We start from the raw sequence: 20,341 nt of genomic DNA, 5'->3' as shown, positions 1-20,341 counted from the left end.
AGTTTCCCAGCTAACTAAATAACTAAACATATGTGAGATCAACCACTGTTTCCTCTTACAGCCTCGTAAAGAACAGCCATAAAACAGACAAGAGGTACAAAGTTTACTGAATCTCATGATGCAGTGTGAGCAGCAGGTGTGTGTGTGTGTGTGTGTGTGTGTGTGTGTGTGTGTGTGTGTGTGTGTGTGTGTGTGTGTGTGTGAGAGAGAGAGAGAGAGAGAGAGAGAGAGAGAGAGAGAGAGAGAGAGAGAGAGAGAGAGAGAGAGAGAGAGAGAGAGAGAGAGAGAGATTTAATAACTCGTCAGTCTTCAGCAAAAGACACTGCAGCATTCATCTCCTCTACTCATCACCCGTCCTATCAGGTTAGACACACACACACACACACGGTTAATATGAGGGAACGTTTGGGACCTGTGCAGTGAAAGTATGGATGACCTGGTGAGTGTGGCCTACCTCCCTGGAGCTGGCAGCAGAGCCTGGGACTATATTAGTCTCCACCCCTGCCTGCTGTGTGACCCTGCTGGGGCACTGCCCATCTGGAGAGAGGTAGGCATCCTCTTCTCTATTATCTCTGTATCTCGCTCCTCTTTCCAGGCTCCCCTTTCACTCTTTCTCTATCTACTTCTGTCTCCAGTTCTCTCACATCCCTTCTTTCTTCCTTCCCTCCCTCCCTGTGTACCAGCTCTATCTCTATCGGTCTCTCTCCCTCATGCCAGCATACAAAGACTGTAAGGTATAGCCAGGTTGTCAGTTGGTCCCTGAATAATGCATCTGGGTGGTTACTGTTCAGTCATTGGTCAATCATGTGACTCTCTCTCTCTCTCTCTGAATTTTATTCAATTCAAATTGCTTTATTGGCATGATGTAATGATGTACATATTGCCAAAGTGTACTTTGGAATTAAGTGATTACTTTAAAATATTAACAACAATAATAATCAAGATTGTCAACGGGACAATCAGTAACAACAATAATCAAGGGTCAAAATAACCATACAATGGACAATAACAATAACAATTAGCATAGAGGACAAGTGCAGGTTGATTGGTAGTGTAGTGCGCTGCCAACCCACAGCTCTATGCGTCCTCCCCCAACAGGACGGGTAGCCTATACTCATCAGAGAGGTCTCTCTGCGTCCTCCCCCAACAGGACGGGTAGCCTACTCTCATCAGAGAGGTCTTTGAAACCTTGAACAAGGGTTTCAAATTTGGGGAAACAGCACTCTGATTGTTTTATATTTTCTGTCTCAGGTTCTGCTGTGGTGCAGTGGTTGCACAGCCTTTCCTCTACAGGGAGCCAGGTTTTCCTGTGTCTACCCTTCTCAATGGCAAGGCTGTGCTCACTGAGCCTGTACTTTGTCATTGATTTTCTAAGGTTTTGATCAGTAACCAGGTCTAATAGTTTGCCATGGTGGACTGTCGATTTAGGGTCAGATAGCACTGAATTTTGCTTTGTGCTTGTGTTTCCCAATAAGTAATGTAGTTTTGTTTTGACTGTGTTGTAATTTGTTTTATTCTGATTGATTGGATGTTCTGGTCCTGAGGCTTCAGTGTGTTAGTAGAACAGGTTTGTGAAGTCAGCCCCAGGACCAGCTGGATGAGGGGACTGAGGCTTCAGTGTGTTAGTAGAACAGGTTTGTGAAGTCAGCCCCAGGACCAGCTGGATGGGGGGACTGAGGCTTCAGTGTGTTAGTAGAACAGGTTTGTGAAGTCAGCCCCAGGACCAGCTGGATGAGGGGACTGAGGCTTCAGTGTGTTAGTAGAACAGGTTTGTGAACTCAGCCCCAGGACCAGCTGGATGGGGGACTGAGGCTTCAGTGTGTTAGTAGAACAGGTTTGTGAAGTCAGCCCCAGGACCAGCTGGATGAGGGGACTGAGGCTTCAGTGTGTTAGTAGAACAGGTTTGTGAACTCAGCCCCAGGACCAGCTGGATGGGGGACTGAGGCTTCAGTGTGTTAGTAGAACAGGTTTGTGAAGTCAGCCCCAGGACCAGCTGGATGGGGGACTGAGGCTTCAGTGTGTTAGTAGAACAGGTTTGTGAACTCAGCCCCAGGACCAGCTGGATGAGGGGACTGAGGCTTCAGTGTGTTAGTAGAACAGGTTTGTGAAGTCAGCCCCAGGACCAGCTGGATGAGGGGACTGAGGCTTCAGTGTGTTAGTAGAACAGGTTTGTGAACTCAGCCCCAGGACCAGCTGGATGAGGGGACTGAGGCTTCAGTGTGTTAGTAGAACAGGTTTGTGAAGTCAGCCCCAGGACCAGCTGGATGAGGGGACTGAGGCTTCAGTGTGTTAGTAGAACAGGTTTGTGAAGTCAGCCCCAGGACCAGCTGGATGGGGGGACTGAGGCTTCAGTGTGTTAGTAGAACAGGTTTGTGAAGTCAGCCCCAGGACCAGCTGGATGAGGGGACTGAGGCTTCAGTGTGTTAGTAGAACAGGTTTGTGAAGTCAGCCCCAGGACCAGCTGGATGGGGGACTGAGGCTTCAGTGTGTTAGTAGAACAGGTTTGTGAAGTCAGCCCCAGGACCAGCTGGATGAGGGGACTGAGGCTTCAGTGTGTTAGTAGAACAGGTTTGTGAACTCAGCCCCAGGACCAGCTGGATGGGGGGACTGAGGCTTCAGTGTGTTAGTAGAACAGGTTTGTGAACTCAGCCCCAGGACCAGCTGGATGAGGGGACTGAGGCTTCAGTGTGTTAGTAGAACAGGTTTGTGAAGTCAGCCCCAGGACCAGCTGGATGGGGGGACTGAGGCTTCAGTGTGTTAGTAGAACAGGTTTGTGAAGTCAGCCCCAGGACCAGCTGGATGGGGGGACTGAGGCTTCAGTGTGTTAGTAGAACAGGTTTGTGAAGTCAGCCCCAGGACCAGCTGGATGAGGGGACTGAGGCTTCAGTGTGTTAGTAGAACAGGTTTGTGAACTCAGCCCCAGGACCAGCTGGATGAGGGGACTGAGGCTTCAGTGTGTTAGTAGAACAGGTTTGTGAACTCAGCCCCAGGACCAGCTGGATGAGGGGACTGAGGCTTCAGTGTGTTAGTCAGGTTTGGTATTCAGCCCTTGGACCAGCTGGATATGGGATGGGCTTCAGTGTGTTTTAGATTGTTTCAGCCCCAAAGCTGGATGAGGGGACTGAGGCTTCAGTTTTTAGTAGAACAGGTTTGGAAGTCAGCCCCAGGACCAGCTGGATGGGGGACTGAGGCTTCTTTGTAGAACAGGTTTGTCAGCCCCAGGACCAGCTGGATGAGGGGACTGAGGCTTCAGTGTGTTAGTAGAACAGGTTTGCAACTGCATGGACCAGCTGGATGTTTGAGGCTTCAGTTGTTAGTGAAATCTTGTTTTGCAAGTCAGAACCAGGACCAGCTGGATGAAGGGGAATTGGTTCAATAATAATAATAGAACAGGTTTGTGAAGTCAGCCCCAGGACCAGCTGGATGGGGGAACCTGAGGCTTCAGTGTGTTAGTAGAACAGGTTTGTATATTTAAACCAGCTGGATGAGGGGACTGAGGCTTCAGTGTGTTAGTAGAACAGGTTTGTGAACTCAGCCCCAGGACCAGCTGGATGTAGGGGACTGTTCAGTGTGTCTAGTAGAACAGGTTTAAACCCCAGGACCAGCTGGATGAGGGGACTGAGGCTTCAGTGTGTATAGATTTAAACCCCAGGACCAGCTGGATGAGGGTACAGGCTACAGTGTGTATAGATTTAAACCCCAACCAGCTGGATGGGGGACTGTTCAGTGTGTTAGTAGAACAGGTTTGTATTTAAACCTAACCAGCTGGATGAGGGGACTGTTCAGTGTGTTAGTAGAACAGGTTTGTGATTTAAACCAGCTGGATGAGGGGACTGAGGCTTCAGTGTGTTAGTAGAACAGGTTTTAAAGCCCCAGGACCAGCTGGATGAGGGGCAGTAGGCTTCAGTGTGTTAAGAACAGGTTTGTGAACTCAGCTCCAGGACCAGCTGGATGAGGGGACTATTTTCCTTGCTCATCTCTTGGTATTGCAGGGCTTGGTAATGATATGAGATGGGGTCATTGTATTTTAGATGTTTCCAAAACTGAATTGCCCTTTTTTTGTTTTTATTATGTGTGGATATTGGCCTAATTCTGCCCTACATGAATTCTTTGTAGGTTTCCTCTAGACAAGTAGAAGAATCTTACAGAACTCTGCATGCATGGTTTCAATGGGTTGTTTGGGTTTCATTTGGGTGATATCTTGTTTTGCATGTGGAACCCACACCTCACTGTCATAAAGTTCAATTGGTTCAATAATAATAATAATAATTGTAGTGTGTACAGTACTCTATATATTTAAACCTAAGTAATTGTAGTGTGTGCAGTAGTCTATATATTTAAACCTAAGTAATTGTAGTGTGTGCAGTACTCTATATATTTAAACCTAAGTAATTGTAGTGTGTACAGTACTCTCTATATTTAAACCTAAGTAATTGTAGTGTGTGCAGTACTCTATATATTTAAACCTAAGTAATTGTAGTGTGTGCAGTAGTCTATATATTTAAACCTAAGTAATTGTAGTGTGTACAGTAGTCTATATATTTAAACCTAAGTAATTGTAGTGTGTGCAGTAGTCTATATATTTAAACCTAAGTAATTGTAGTGTGTGCAGTACTCTATATATTTAAACCTAAGTCATTGTAGTGTGTGCAGTACTCTATATATTTAAACCTAAGTAATTGTAGTGTGTGCAGTACTCTATATATTTAAACCTAAGTAATTGTAGTGTGTGCAGTAGTCTATATATTTAAACCTAAGTAATTGTAGTGTGTACAGTAGTCTATATATTTAAACCTAAGTAATTGTAGTGTGTGCAGTACTCTATATATTTAAACCTAAGTAATTGTAGTGTGTGCAGTACTCTATATATTTAAACCTAAGTAATTGTAGTGTGTGCAGTACTCTATATATGTTGTACCAATTGAGAACTTTGGTCTAAGTCCCTGAGATCTCGATCTTCTCTGGAAAATCATTATTTTACTATTTTTGGGGTTTACTGCTCCAGCAGGTCCAGGCTCTGCTGTAGGGCATGTGCTGTGGGTGACAGCAGGCACAGGTCATATATGAAGAGCAGGCATTTAACCTCTGAACTGTGGAGAATAACACTAGGGTTTTAGAGGATTTTTCTAGAATAGTGCCTAATTCGTTGATGTAAATATTGAAGAGCGTGGGGCTGAGAATGCAACCCTGGCGAAAAGCCCTGACCCTGGTTAAACAATTATTACATTTTCCTGCTCATTTTGATGCTGCACGTATTGATTTAATTATGTCATATATTTGACTCCCTACACCAGTTTCAGTGACTGTGTAGAACAGTCCTGTATGCCAAATAGAATCAAATGCTTTTTAGAAGTCAATAAAGCAAATGTATATTTTGGTATTATTTTGGTGGACATGTTTATCTATCAGGGTGTGTAGGGTGTAAATATGATCGGTTGTGCAATGTTTTGCTATAAATCCAATTTGGCTTTTACTCAAGACGTTGTGTTGATCAAGGAAGTTTAGAACTCTTACATTTGTAATACTTCAGAAAGCCTTTCCCAGGTTGCTGTTCACACAAATGCCTCTGTAATTGTTAGGGTTAAATTTGTCTCCGTTCTTAAAGATTGGGGTTATGAGTCCTTGGTTCCAGATGTTCGGGAAATAACCTACACTCAGGATCAAATTAAACTGTTTTAATATAGCTAATTGACATGTTGTTGTAGTGAGTTTGAGCATCTCATTTAGGATGCCAGTTTGAACGGTGTTGTAGAGGGTTTTAAAATGGGTCCATATGTCACCATTTTCTATCACTAATTCCTGTTGATTAGAAACATGTTTTTTTAGGGGGGTGGTTTCCAATTTTGCCAGAAGTTCTTTGTATTTGGACTCTTTAATTAATGTCAGTTGCTTGCTGTTGTACTGGGCTTTTTTTGTTTTGTTCTGAGTGTTACGTTTATAGAGTTTTAAAGTGTCACAGCAATGAAGGCATAATTCACCATTATTTGGGTCTCTGTGCTTGTGGTTTGATCGTGTTTATGTTTTTCCTGTTAAATTACAATCTGTATCAAATCATCTGCAGTCTTTATTTTAGTTGTGCTTCTTTTGCTGTATGCCTGAATATATTGTTATTGTTTTATTACTGCTATGTTGATGTCTTCTATGGTGTGAGTGTATGTGGTATACAGAAAGTTAGCAGTGTCTGGATTTTTTGGTTACCGGTTGCTTTCTGATATTCTTCTGTGCTATTTTAGAACCATCTGAATGCCTTTCTGATGTCGTACACCTTACTGGGCTGTGAATGAGTGGTTGTTTCAATGTCTGGCTTGACAGTGAATGAGCCGAGAGAGAAAGGGTCAATGTCTGTAATCATACATTGACTGTGCTGTGGACAAGAGGTGAGCAATAGGTGAATCTCCCCAAAGAGGCCCTGTAAAATACCATTGACAAAGTACAGAGCTGTAACAGATCCTTTCTGTTGTTGTTGATGGTGCTGTCACTGTTGTTTCTAAGGGGGGGAGATTAAGGCCGATAGAAACAGTATGGCCTGTAATAAAGCTGTCCCCTCGTGTGGTCGTTAGACCAGGTGTTCCCGTGTGCGCATTTGTGTCCCTACAGATGAGCACATTTCCCTGGGTCTGGAAATGGCACGTCTCTTCCTCAAGGGTGGAAAATATCTCCTTTGAGTAACACGGGGATTCTGAAGGGAGAATATACAGTGTGTTCTAGAAGAATACGGAACGCGTTACTTTCCCCACATTTTGTCACGTTAAAGCCCTATTCTAAAATGGATGAAATAGCCCATAATACCCCATAATGACAAAGCAAAAACAGTCCAAGGGTTCCCAACCTTTTTCACTCAGACCCTCATTGCAGAAAAAGGTTATTCCTTGTAATTCCACACATTTGGTCATGGGGTGTACAGAACATATTGCCGTTGTATAGCCCTTTTTTCTTGCAATTCTATACATTTTGACATGACTATTGTGTATTCATACAGTGCATTCGGTAAGTATACAGACCTCTTGACTTTTTCCACATTTTGTCACGTTAAAGCTTTATTCTAAAATGGATTAAATTGTTTTTTCCTCATCGATCTACACACAATACCCCATAATGACAAAGCAAAAACAGGTTTAAAAAAAATAAAATAATAATAATAATAATAATAAACTGAAATCAAATCAAATTTTATTTGTCACATACACAATACAACAGGTGTAGACTTTACAGTGAAACGCTAACTTAACCCTTAACCCCCAATGCAGTTTTAAGAAAATACCAACTATTTTTTCTTTTTAATTACAAGAAAGAAATATAAAAAATAATGTAAGAAATAAGAGTAACAAATAATTAAAGAGCAGCAGTAGATAACATTAATAATACAGGGGGTACAGAGTCAATGTGTGGGAGCACCGATGTGGAGGTAATTGAGGTAATATGTACATGTAGGTAGAGTTATTAAAGTGACAATGTGGGGGGGTGAGAAGGATTACTTTATCCTATCCTAGGTATTCCTTAAAGAGGTGGGGTTTCAGGTGTCTCCGGAAAGGCCTGATTGGTGGAGTGCTGCAGAGATGGTTGTCCTTCTGGAAGGTTCTCCCATCTCGACAGAGGAACTCTGGAGCTCTGTCATAGACCTCATGGTTTGGCCTTTTCTCTGACATGCACTATCAACTGTGGGACTTTATGTAGACAGGTGTGTGCCTTTTAAATCATACCCAATCAATTGAATATTATGTCTTCACTATTATTATTATACAATAGAAAATAGTCAAATAAAAAGGTTTGTCCAAACTTTTGACTGGTACTGTATGCAAGTAAGTTATTTACATTTACATTTAAGTCATTTAGCAGACGCTCTTATCCAGAGCGACTTACAAATTGGTGCATTCACCTTATGACATCCAGTAGAATAGTCACTTTACAATAGTGCATCTAAATCTTAAAGGGGGGTGAGAAGGATTACTTATCCTATCCTAGGTATTCCTTAAAGAGGTGGGGTTTCAGGTGTCTCCGGAAGGTGGTGATTGACTCCGCTGTCCTGGCGTCGTGAGGGAGTTTGTTCCACCATTGGGGGCCAGAGCAGCGAACAGTTTTGACTGGGCTGAGCGGGAACTGTACTTCCTCAGTGGTAGGGAGGCGAGCAGGCCAGAGGTGGATGAACGCAGTGCCCTTGTTTGGGTGTAGGGCCTGATCAGAGCCTGGAGGTACTGAGGTGCCGTTCCCCTCACAGCTCCGTAGGCAAGCACCATGGTCTTGTAGCAGATGCGAGCTTCAACTGGAAGCCAGTGGAGAGAGCGGAGGAGCGGGGTGACATGAGAGAACTTGGGAAGGTTGAACACCAGACGGGCTGCGGCGTTCTGGATGAGTTGTAGGGGTTTAATGGCACAGGCAGGGAGCCCAGCCAACAGCGAGTTGCAGTAGTCCAGACGGGAGATGACAAGTGCCTGGATTAGGACCTGCGCCGCTTCCTGTGTGAGGCAGGGTCGTACTCTGCGGATGTTGTAGAGCATGAACCTACAGGAACGGGCCACCGCCTTGATGTTAGTTGAGAACGACAGGGTGTTGTCCAGGATCACGCCAAGGTTCTTAGCGCTCTGGGAGGAGGACACAATGGAGTTGTCAACCGTGATGGCGAGATCATGGAACATTATTTCTGATTTTTCTTTTCATATAAATTTGCTAGAATCTCTAAAAACCTGTTTTCGCTTTGTCATTATGGAGTATTGTGTGTAGATTGATGAGGAAAATGTTTTATTTAATCAATTTTAGAATAAGGCTGTAACGTAGCAAAATATGGAACAGGTCAAGAGGTCTGAATACTTTCCGAATGCACTGTATATTGTGCAAAGCAACACATATTTCTGTCAGTAAAAGTTATTTTTACGATATTTACCGATTTTGAGGGGATCAATTCGATTTTGTAGTTCGGATTTGTACCAAATGATCAATTCTCCAGAGTCTCTCCTTCTATTGACAGAGCTGTGTTTCTTTGATAGCGTGATTACCTCTGTAGCCTGTGGGACAGTGAGTGACAATGTCTGCCTTATACCATGTCTCCTGCAGAATGATGACATCAACATCTTTAAGATTTTTGTTGAACTGCAGTGCTAAACTCTTCAGTCCAAAGGTTGAGGAGTCGAGGCCCTGTGATTTCATGTTGCAAGAAGAAAGAATAACACTGTATAAAAATACAGTAACTATTAACTGCTAAGTTGTTACGAACAATGGATAACAGAAAGCATTCCTTCTCTTTTGCTCACGTTGAGTGCAATAGTTGTGTGACAAAAAAAATGTCAGAGAGACTCCAGTCACCCAAGTCATAGACTGTTCTCTCTACTATCGCACGGCAAACAGTACCGGAGTGCCAAGTCTAGGTCCAGAAGGCTCCTTAACAGCTTCTACCCCCCCAAGCCATAAGACTGCTGAACAGTTAATCAGATGGCCACCGGACTATTTACATTGACCCCCCCTTTTGTTTTGACACTGCTGCTACTCTCTGTTTATTATCTATGCATAGTCACTTTACAAATGACCTCGGCTAACCTTTAGCCCCACACATTGACACGGTACTGGTACCCCCTGTATATAGCCTCCACATTGACTCTGTACTGGTACCCCCTGTATATAGCCTCCACATTGACTCTGTACTGGTACCCCCTGTATATAGCCTCCACATTGACTCTGTACCGGTACCCCCTGTATATAGCCTCCACATTGACTCTGTACCAGTACCCCCTGTATATAGCCTCCACATTGACTCTGTACCAGTACCCCCTGTATATAGCCTCCACATTGACTCTGTACCAGTACCCCCTGTATATAGCCTCCACATTGACTCTGTACCATAACCCCCTGTATATAGCCTCCACATTGACTCTGTACCAGTACCCCCTGTATATAGCCTCCACATTGACTCTGTACCAGTACCCCCTGTATATAGCCTCCACATTGACTCTGTACCAGTACCCCCTGTATATAGCCTCCACATTGACTCTGTACCAGTACACCCTGTATATAGCCTCCACATTGACTCTGTACTGTAACACCCTGTATAAATCCTCGTTATTGTTATGTAAATGTATGTGCTACTTTTTGATTGATTCAATTTTTTAAACTTTAGTTTATTTAGTAAATATTTTATTTATTTACTCTATTTCTTGAAATGCATTAAACATTTGTATTTAACCTTTATTTATACAGGTTTTAATCAGATAAAATCATTTTTTCAAGAGAGACCTGGTCCAACACCAGCAGTCCATCAAGCAATAACTTTGTAGGGCAAGCTATCTGCACAACAGTTGCAACAATCGAAGATAACGTTGCACATTTAATTCAACATCATAAATGTCGACTATGTGTTTGAGTGTTTCAGAGATTTTTTTTTTTTGGCTCAGCTGCAGTTTAAAAGGTAATAAGATGAGAACGTTTATAGAATTAAACCACATTGCCACTCACCGGTGTGTTGGATGCGTCATAAAAAAAATCAACCAATCAGAGAGCGACGTCGACAAACGGGGTGCCTGAGACGTATAAAGCTGCAACATGGCGACTCTCCGAAGAGACTACGGAGAGTGGCGATACAACCGTTTTTAAAACATATAGTTACGCCTCGTGCAATGTGGCGGGATTAGCACAAGCCTCGACACCCACAACATTGTAAACTATGTTTGCAGAGGTAAGTTCATACTCGCTCAAAGGCGTGTCTATAGTTTGTTTACTGCCCCTGGGCAGGTGACAGCTAGATAGCCACATAGCTAGCTAACCGTTTAGCATCGGTTCACAGGTAAACAGGAAGACGAGCACAGACAGACTTGTCTGTTTTGAAAAAGCCTCTTTGCTAACTCGGTGTTTGTCAGTCCAGGATTAGACAGCTAATACGATGAGCTGAAGTTATCCTTAGTGACAACACTGTGCTGGAATTAGCTTGTTGGCTAGGTTAAATAACCGACGTTATGCGATCACATGAGTTGTAAACGACGTTGCAAGAGAATATCTTTAGCTCAGGTGAGAATGGAATGGGCGCGTCCCAAAATAGTTAGTTGGCAGCAACATCGATGTCTGTTTGTCCTATTTGCCTCCTGGCAACATATCTTCGCCTGCTAGTTAACTAGTTAAAGGGGAACTCCACTCAAACTATATTTAGGGATGTTTTTTTCATCGTTAGTCCACTGTTGATACAGTCCCGAAATGTTTTGCATGTCAGCAGTCAAGTTTTGAAGATATTGGACTTTCAAGAAGCAAAGTGTGTCACTGACCTCATCACCAACTACGTTCAGCGCTATTGGACTATAGTCCGGGGGGGATCCTGACACTCGTTCTGAACATTAAAACACATCTCTTGCTGTACGGTTTTGGAAACATAGGAAGAGATTTTTTTATTTTTATTACTACACACCTTTTTATAGGAGGGTAGGATTAGTGTTCCCACAACGGAAGACAGAGGCGGCCACCTGTGTTAATTAGCTGTCTAGCGTGCTCTGAACATCTCCGTGTAAGGCTAACTGTGGAGGAAGTGTATGTAGTAAATCAACTGGAGCCACACACAGAGTATGGATCTGTTCAAAACAGCTACAGTAAGTGTGTGTATTTAAAAAAATTATATATATATATATATTATTTCTTGCAAATATGAAAGATATGGGTCATATCAGCAATGATTCCTCTGGAAGAATGTGTAGCAGTGGGGGGCAAAGGTCATAGGGGGTGGGGAGTTATGTAGAAGGACTGAGAATCTCACTTCTGGTGTCTTTCTACTCCAAATTGAATGAAAATAAAATGATACTGTTGTAACAGTATAGACTTCACGTCCGTCCCCTCGCCCCGACCTGGGCGCGAACCAGGGACGCTCTGCACACGTCAACAGTCACCCTCGAAGCATCGTTACCCATCGCTCCACAAAAGCTGCGGCCCTTGCAGAGCAAGGGGAACCACTACTTCAAGGTCTCAGAGCAAGTGACGTCACCGATTAAAACGCTATTTAGCGCGCACCACCGCTAACTAGCTAGCAATTTCACATCGGCTACACGGACACCATCTAAAATATGATATCCACCTCCAGAAATGAGCCCTATAACAAATTGGTACAGTTATTTGTTTAAATCAGGTATGCTATTAGCAATAAGCATTATCACCTGTTGGAAATCTCCCTAAAGGGGCCACATGAAGATCAGGGGAAACTAAAAATAAATCTTCTCTCAGCTTCAACGTGACAATGGCGAGAGCTAGCGAGACAGAGAGAAGCAAATTTGATGAAGCACCGCCGTCTTTCAAATCCGCCGTGCGGGAACAGCGTTAGAGGCGATGACGAGGGTACGAAGAGCGTAAACAAACAGAGTACAATACGATGACGAGGGTACGAAGACCGTAAACAAACAGAGTACAATACGATGACGAGGGTACGAAGACCGTAAACAAACAGAGTACAATACGATGACGAGGGTACGAAGACCGTAAACAAACAGAGTACAATACGATGACGAGGGTACGAAGACCGTAAACAAACAGAGTACAATACGATGACGAGGGCACGAAGACCGTAAACAAACAGAGTACAATACGATGACGAGGGCACGAAGACCGTAAACAAACAGAGTACAATACGATGACGAGGGTACAAAGACCTTAAACAAACAGAGTACAATACGATGACGAGGGTACAAAGACCTTAAACAAACAGAGTACAATACGATGACGAGGGTACGAAGACCATAAACAAACAATCTGCAGGCATTGCTTTGCCACCGTCCGGCTACTCCAGTGGAAGCACTTCTAACATGAAGTGTCATTTACGCGGCCGTCACCCGGCCGTATCCCTTGCAGGTGAAGCTGGAGCAAGTAGAGTCCACTCGTTAGCGAAAACACGCTCTCGCTGCTGCCTTCCAGCGACAAACGAAAGCCGTGGGAGTATTCATAGCCAAAGATTTGCAGCCCTATTCGGTGGCAACTGACTCGGGATTTCGACACCCGATTCATTTGTTTTTTGTTGCCACGTTACAATGTCCCCTCCCGCACACATTTCAGCAGCGAAGTAATTCCCAAACTCTTATGAAACATCACAGAGAGAAATTGAAAAGGAATTGACACAGACACCCTATCTAGCTCTCTCCACTGACAGTTGGACCTCCAGAGCAACTCAAAGCTACCTCTCTGTGACGGTTCACTGTGTACTCGAAGCTACCTCTCTGTGACGGTTCACTGTGTACTCGAAGCTACCTCTCTGTGTCGGTTCACTGTGTACTCGAAGCTACCTCTCTGTGACGGTTCACTGTGTACTCGAAGCTACCTCTCTGCAACGGTTCACTGTGTACTCGAAGCTACCTCTCTGTGTCGGTTCACTGTGTACTCGAAGCTACCTCTCTGTGACGGTTCACTGTGTACTCGAAGCTACCTCTCTGTGACGGCTCACTGTGTACTCGAAGCTACCTCTCTGTGACGGTTCACTGTGTACTCGAAGCTACCTCTCTGTGACGGCTCACTGTGTACTCGAAGCTACCTCTCCGTGTCGGTTCACTGTGTACTGGATCGGGAGATGAAGAGCTACGTGTTAACTCCTCCCCTGTATGAGAGGCATACATGCGCACACTTTTCTTAAATATAAAGATACCGAAACTGTACCGTGGCCCACAAACCGTGATGCGTACTGAACCGTGGGCCCACTGTACCATTGTATCCCCAGTGTGGTGGGCCTCATCTAATCTAGTTATATCTGCTGATAAAGTCCCTCTCCTATGTAACAATCTCTCTGCAGTGAGATTGTATCTAATACCTCCACTGTATCTGCTTGTACTCAGTAACTGCTAATATGTAACACTCTGATTCCTAGCAGGTCTATCTATATATGACCTCTCTAGGTAAGGTAAGGCTATGGTCGACTGGCACGTTGTCTCCAGTTAGCCTGGGGTGTTATGGAAGAGGGAGATCATGATGTTGTGCCAGATATCACAACCCTCTTACAGGCGGTGGGTGCCTTTTCTGTTTCTCAAACCCTCTTAACAAGTCACTGTTTCAATGACCTGGGTCGAACTCCGGAGGCATATAATCAAATCCCATTTTATTTGTCACGTGCTTTGTAAACAACAGGTGGTAGACTATCTGTCCTGAGCCGATGTGCAGGTGTAAGAGGTCAAGAGAGTTAGTGTAATGGACCTCCAGATGCAGTATGTACATATAGGTAGGGATAAAGTGACTAGGCAACAGGATATATAATAAATAGTAGCAGCATTGTATGTGATGAGTCAAGAGAGTTAGTGCAAAAAGGGTCCATGCAGATAGTCGCTATCTGTGAACATTTTAAATAATTATTTTAGCAGTCTTATGGCTTGGAAGTAGAAGCTGTTCAGGGTCCTGTTGGTTCCAGACTTGGTGCATCAGTACCGCTTGCTGTGGGGTAGCAGAGAGACTTGGGTGGCTCCAGGCCTTCACCACCGTGCCGGGGGACAATCCTGCTACAGTGTGCCGGTGCCTGACTGAATACAACCCAACAGCACAGTTTCCAGGCAGACTGAAGGGAGATTGTTGTTGTGGTGTAGCTGGTGTTCGTGTAATATAGATCCTCACTGAGATGTGTTCCTCTCACAGCTAAATCTTCATTCATCTGTCTTAATCAAAGCTTAGTGACAGGGATGCGCCAATCCATCAGAGCTGCTCCTCCGCACACGCGGCCTGCATCAGCCTGGGGTCACCCTAGAAAGCTTTAACAGTCCACAGTTTATGGGAGAAGCATGAGCATTAAGCCCAGTATACATCATCATACTGAGGCCTGACTGAGCCCCCCAGCCCAGCTCCCTCCCCTCTCTCTGGGATATCAACTCACTTTCTCAGAGGAGAGCTTTAATGTGCAAAGTTAATTCCTCATTAAATAAACCCTAACCCCTCACTCACTCACTCACTCACTCACTCACTCACTCACTCACTCACTAAACCCTAACCACTCACTCACTCACTAAACCCTAACCACTCACTCACTCACTCACTAAACCCTAACCACTCACTCACTCACTCACCCTAACCACTCACTCACTCACTAAACCCTAACCATTCACTCACTAAACCCTCACTCACTCACTAAACCCTAACCCTTCAATCACTCACTCACTCACTCACTGAACCCTAACCCTTCACTCACTCACTCACTCACTCACTAAACCCTAACCCCTCACTCACTCACTAAACCATAACCAATCACTCACCCACTCAACCCTAACCCACTCACTCACTCACTCAACCCACTCACTCACTCACTCACTCACTCACTCACTCACTCACTCACTCACTCACTCACTCACTCACTCACTCACTCACTCACTCAACCCTAACCCCTTACTAAACCCTGACCCCTTGCTAACAGTAGTAACTCCTCACTATGGAGGGGGCTGTGCCGCTGACAGAGCTGAAACATGCATTCTCTAACCCCAGTGACCTCTTACCCTTAACCCTAGTGACTCCTTACCCCTAACTGTTTCCACTGTTTGCAATGTGATTTTTAAAAAACAAAATCAGAGGTAAATAAATCACCCTATCCTGTAATTCTCCTGCCCCCTAAACAACTTAATGTGAAAATGTGCGTGATATTCTAAGAATTTATTTGTTTTGGGCCGGCCCGGATTTATGGTTTGTGTAACATCGTAGCCTCTAGAGCAACGTGTGGCCATTGTGTGACTGAGTGTGAGAGAGCGAGATCTGTCTTTTGTAGGAGTAGAATGAGATTCACTTTCAATGATCTATGTATGCAATGCTTTGTATAAAGGGGATTTTTATTTATTATTGTCATGCATTCCAGTACCTAAGAGCCCCCCCCCCCCCTTCTTCTCGGCTCACTTTTTGTTCCGGCACCTTCACAAATGAATCACTGCCTAACCCCTTAGTCACTGCCATGGGTCACAGGGGCTGTGGTAACAGAGGGAAGTGAAACCAGACTGACTGATGGTCAGATTTCATGTGACGGGGACAACTATTTTTCAGTCTTCAAGGAATTCTTTGTGCTCCTTCAGCTTGGAACCTTCAGCTCTTGTTTTAAAGCCAGAATCCTTCATTGAAAACTGGTCACCCCACCTCTGTTTTGGTAAAAAGCTGAGGGATCGGCCTGGAGAAATGTAACCATTCTCAGATGAATAGACTGTGCAGGATGCAAGGACTGACCATCCATGATATCAAAATTATAAACATATATTTTGGGTTCTGATAGGGTACGACAGTTGAACTAAGGCTCACAAATGAGTTATAAGTTACATATTCTTGAAGAATCAGTTTGTACAGTTAAATTGGAAGTTTACATACACTTAGGTTGGAGTCATGGAAACTCGGTTTTTCAACCACTCCACAAATTTCTTGTTAACAAACTATAGTTTTGGCAAATCGGTTAGGACATCTACTTTGTGCATGACACAAGTAATCTTTCCAACAATTGTTTACAGACAGATTATTTCACTTACAATTCACTGTATCACAATTCCAGTGGGTCAGAAGTTTACATACACTAAGTTGACTGTGCCTTTAAACAGCTTGGAAAATTCCAGAAAATGATGTCATGGCTTTAGAAGCTTCTGATAGGCTAATTGACATCATTTGAGTCAGTTGGAGGTGTACCTGTGGATGTATTTCAAGGCCTACCTTCAAACTCTGTGCCTCTTTCCTTGACATCATGGGAAAATCAAAAGAAATCAGCCAAGACCTCACAAAACAATTGTAGGCCTCCAAAAGTCTGGTTCACCTTTGGGAGCAATTTCCAAACGCCTGAAGGTACCACGTTCATCTGTACAAACAATAGTACGCAAGTATAAACACCATGGGACCACGCAGCCGTCATACCGCTCAGGAAGGAGACGTGTTCTGTCTCCTAGAGATGAACGTACTTTGGTGCGAAAAATTAAAATCAATCCCAGAACAACAGCAAAGGACCTTGTGAAGATGCTGGAGGAAACAGGTACAAAAGTATCTATATCCACAGTAAAACGAGTCCTTTATCGACATAACCTGAAAGGCCGCTCAGCAAGGAAGAAGCCACTGCTCCAAAACCGCCATCAAAAAGCCAGACTACAGTTTGCAACTGCACATGGGGACAAAGATCGTACTTTTTGGAGAAATATCCTCTGGTCTGATGAAAAAGAGAACTGTTTGGCCATAATGACCATCATTATGTTTGGAGGGAAAAGGGGGACGCTTGCAAGCCGAAGAACATCATCCCAGCTGTGAAGCATGGGGGTGGCAGCATCATGTTGTGGGGGGGCTTTGCTGCAGGAGGGACTGGTGCACTTAACGAAAGGGATGGCATCATGAGAAAATACAATTATGTGGATATGTTGAAGCAACATCTCAAGACATCAGTCAGGAAGTTAAAGCTTGGTCGCAAATGCGTCTTCCAAGTGGACAATGACCCCAAGGATACTTCCGAAATGTTGTTGCAAAATGGCTTAAGGACAACAAAGTCCAGGTATTGGAGTGGCTGTCACAAAGCCCTGACCTCAATCCCATAGAACATTTGTGGGCAGAACTGAAAAAGCGTTTGCAAGCAAGGAGGCCTTCAATCCTGACTGTTACACCAGCTCTGTCAGGAGGAATGGGCCAAAATTCACCCAACTTATTATGGGAAGCTTGTGGAAGGCTACCAGAAATGTTTGACCCAAGTAAGGTAATACACTCAATTAGGATTTGGTAGCATGTAAACTTCTGACCCACCTGGAATGAGATGGAAGAAATAAAAGCTGAAATAAATAATTCTCTCTATTATTATTCTGACATTTCTCATTCTTAAAATAAAGTGGTGATCCTAACTGACCTAAGACATGGAATTGTTGCTAGGATTTAATGTCAGGAATTGTGAAACTGAGTTTAAATGTATTTGGCTGAGGTGTATGTAAACTCCCAACTTCAACTGTATATATCATTACATGCAAGTCATAAAATGGATGTTGCAACTAGTGTTGCACATTTTGGGGAATATTCATAGGTGGTAACTTTCCATGGGAATTAACGGGAATATGTGGGAATTAATGACAATGTAAGCAAATTAATGTTAATAGTATTTAAATGTAATGTTTTTTTGCATTGGATATATTTATCATATATGGAGACAGAAATCCAAACCTTTTACCTTATCATAAGTAGACATAATTGCAAATGATTAAATCCTTCCAATAGAAATAAAAAAAACTTTAGTTACGAATTGAACTTTAATTAAATGAGTTGACTCTCCAAAAACTTTTTCGACATACATCTGTAAAATTATAGTCTAGAAACTAAAGCTTTGGTTGTCTTCCCCTCAGGCTTCCATGTCTTCTCCCTGGACATCCTCAATGTCCACCTCTTGAGCATCAGACTCTGAGGCCTCATCTTCACTGTCACTCTCCAACCTTGTTGAGGATGGCTCGTTGTCAGGCTCAAAAATCTTTAAATTTGTCCAGGTGGCCACGGATTTTTCAATCCTTGTATTGGTCAGCCTGTTGCGTGCTTTGGAGTGTGTGTTCCCAAGCAAGGACCTGTTGCGCTCTGAGGTGGCTGATGTTGGTGGGATTTGGAGAATGATGGAGGCAACAGGGGAAAGAGCCTCATATCCACAAAGTCCCTTCCACCAGGTGGCGGATGAGATATGTTGGCACGACTGCCATATTGCATCTCCATCCCAAAGCCCTTGCTTGGAAGTGTACTTCGCCAGACTGCCAAGAACCTTGCCCTCATCCAGGCCGAAGTGGCGAGACACAGTAATGATGACAACATAGGCCTTGTTGATCTCTGCACCAGACAGGATGCTCTTGCCAGTATACTTGGGGTCCAACATGTACGCTGCGGCATGTATGGGCTTCAGGCAGGAGTCTTCAGGATTTTTGATGTATTTCAGAACTGTAGTTTCCTCTGCTTGGAGCAACAGTGAAGTCGGCAGGGCAGTATGGATTTCTTCCCTTACATCTGCAAGCAGAGTCTGAACATCAGACAGGATGGCATTGTCTCCCTCATTCCGTGCAATGGCTACTGCTATAGGTTTCAGGAGTTTCAGGCTGCTTACCACTCTCTCCCAAAATACATCATCCAGGAGGATCCTCTTGATGGGGCTGTCCATATCGGCAGACTGTGAAATGGCCATTTCTTGGAGAGACTCCTTCCCCTCCAGAAGACTGTCAAACATGATGACAACACAACCCCAACGGGTGATGCTGGGCAGGGTAGGACTCCTCCACTTTAGACCAAGACCCTTCATGTTTGCAGCATTGTCTTTCACCAGTGCAAATACCTTCTGTGGTCCAAGGTCATTGACTGCCTTCAGCTCATCTACAATGTAGAGACCGGTGTGTCTGTTGTCCCTTGTGTCTGTGCTCTTGTAGAATACTGGTTGAGGGGTGGATGATTAATTAGTATTTAATTATTCCTTGGCCACGAACATTTGACCACCCATCAGAGATGATTGCAATAAAGTCTGCTTTCTCTATGATTTGCTTGACCTTCACTTGAACTCTGTTGAACTCTGCATCCAGCAAATGTGTAGATAAAGCATGTCTGGTTGTGGGGGTGTATGCTGGGCGAGGAACATTCAGAAATCTCTTCCAATACACATTGCCTGTGAGCATCAGAGGTGAACTAGTTGCATACACAGCTTGACATTCATCAGCATTTCTGACTACGTTCCTCCATTGAGTCAAAAAAAACTTCTGATTCCAGGAGGACCATGAGCTGTTGCTGTCGATAAGGTGTCTGATTCATCATTTTCACCTCGAATAGAAGTAGAGGGACTTTTGTCAGAGGTTGCTTGTTGTGAGCGCTGAGGGAACTTTATGCACTTGGCCAGATGATTCTGCATCTTTGCATTCTTCACATATGATTTGGCACAGTTTTTGCAAATGTACACAGCTTTTCCTTCTACATTAGCTGCAGTGAAATGTCTCCACACATCAGATGCATGGCATTTTCCTGTAAAGATTAGAAAACAAATAGTTAAAACCAAATACAATTCCATGTACATGTTAAGTAGGAAATTATTTAAGCATACTTTGCTGTAGGCTGCTATTTACTAGTTAACAAAAAATAATGTATGTCATATAAAATATATTCACCCCACCCAGCATTGTAATCAAAACTTACCAGAAATGTAGTCCTTGGCTCAGACAGTGTAGTAGTGTGGGCTCAATAGTATCTCATTAGTGTGCAAGATCTTGAGAATCAGCTGCACATGTGATGGAAGAATGCACTGTGCATGCAGAGGGTTGCAAAATCCAATTTATTTGGGGATAAGTCTAACTAAAATATGCCACAAGACCTAGAATTGCCTTATTTGTGTCCCACAAAAAAAGGTTCACTGTTATAAGCTAACTTTTTTTGGATACATTTGTAAGCAAAATTCCCAAAATTCCTGGGCTTAACTTCCCATGGA

The 20,341-nt window shown here is 43.7% G+C and overlaps 1 protein-coding gene across 5 annotated transcripts in view; it reads left to right on the top strand.

Annotated features, from left to right (window-relative positions):
* Positions 1 to 412: 412 nt before the first annotated feature.
* The window catches only part of LOC118375611 (sorting nexin-13-like), a 69,017-nt gene continuing 49,088 nt past the window's right edge, over positions 413 to 20,341 (top strand). For 2 of the 5 annotated variants that reach the window (XM_052469617.1, XM_052469616.1), the window contains exon 1: positions 413 to 547. In XM_052469617.1, the coding sequence (XP_052325577.1) occupies positions 428 to 547 (120 nt within the window). In that variant the 5' untranslated portion in view covers positions 413 to 427. Of the gene's footprint in view, positions 548 to 10,487; positions 10,661 to 10,993; positions 11,559 to 20,341 lie in introns of those variants that run through there. The other 3 variants (XM_052469620.1, XM_052469619.1, XM_052469618.1) reach the window with 2 other exon arrangements.

The sequence above is a fragment of the Oncorhynchus keta genome, chromosome 19 (genome assembly GCF_023373465.1).
Source record: "Oncorhynchus keta strain PuntledgeMale-10-30-2019 chromosome 19, Oket_V2, whole genome shotgun sequence".
NCBI lineage: Eukaryota > Metazoa > Chordata > Actinopteri > Salmoniformes > Salmonidae > Oncorhynchus > Oncorhynchus keta.
Note: the sequence above shows the minus strand (reverse complement) of the source record. Positions and strands in the feature narration are given on the sequence as shown.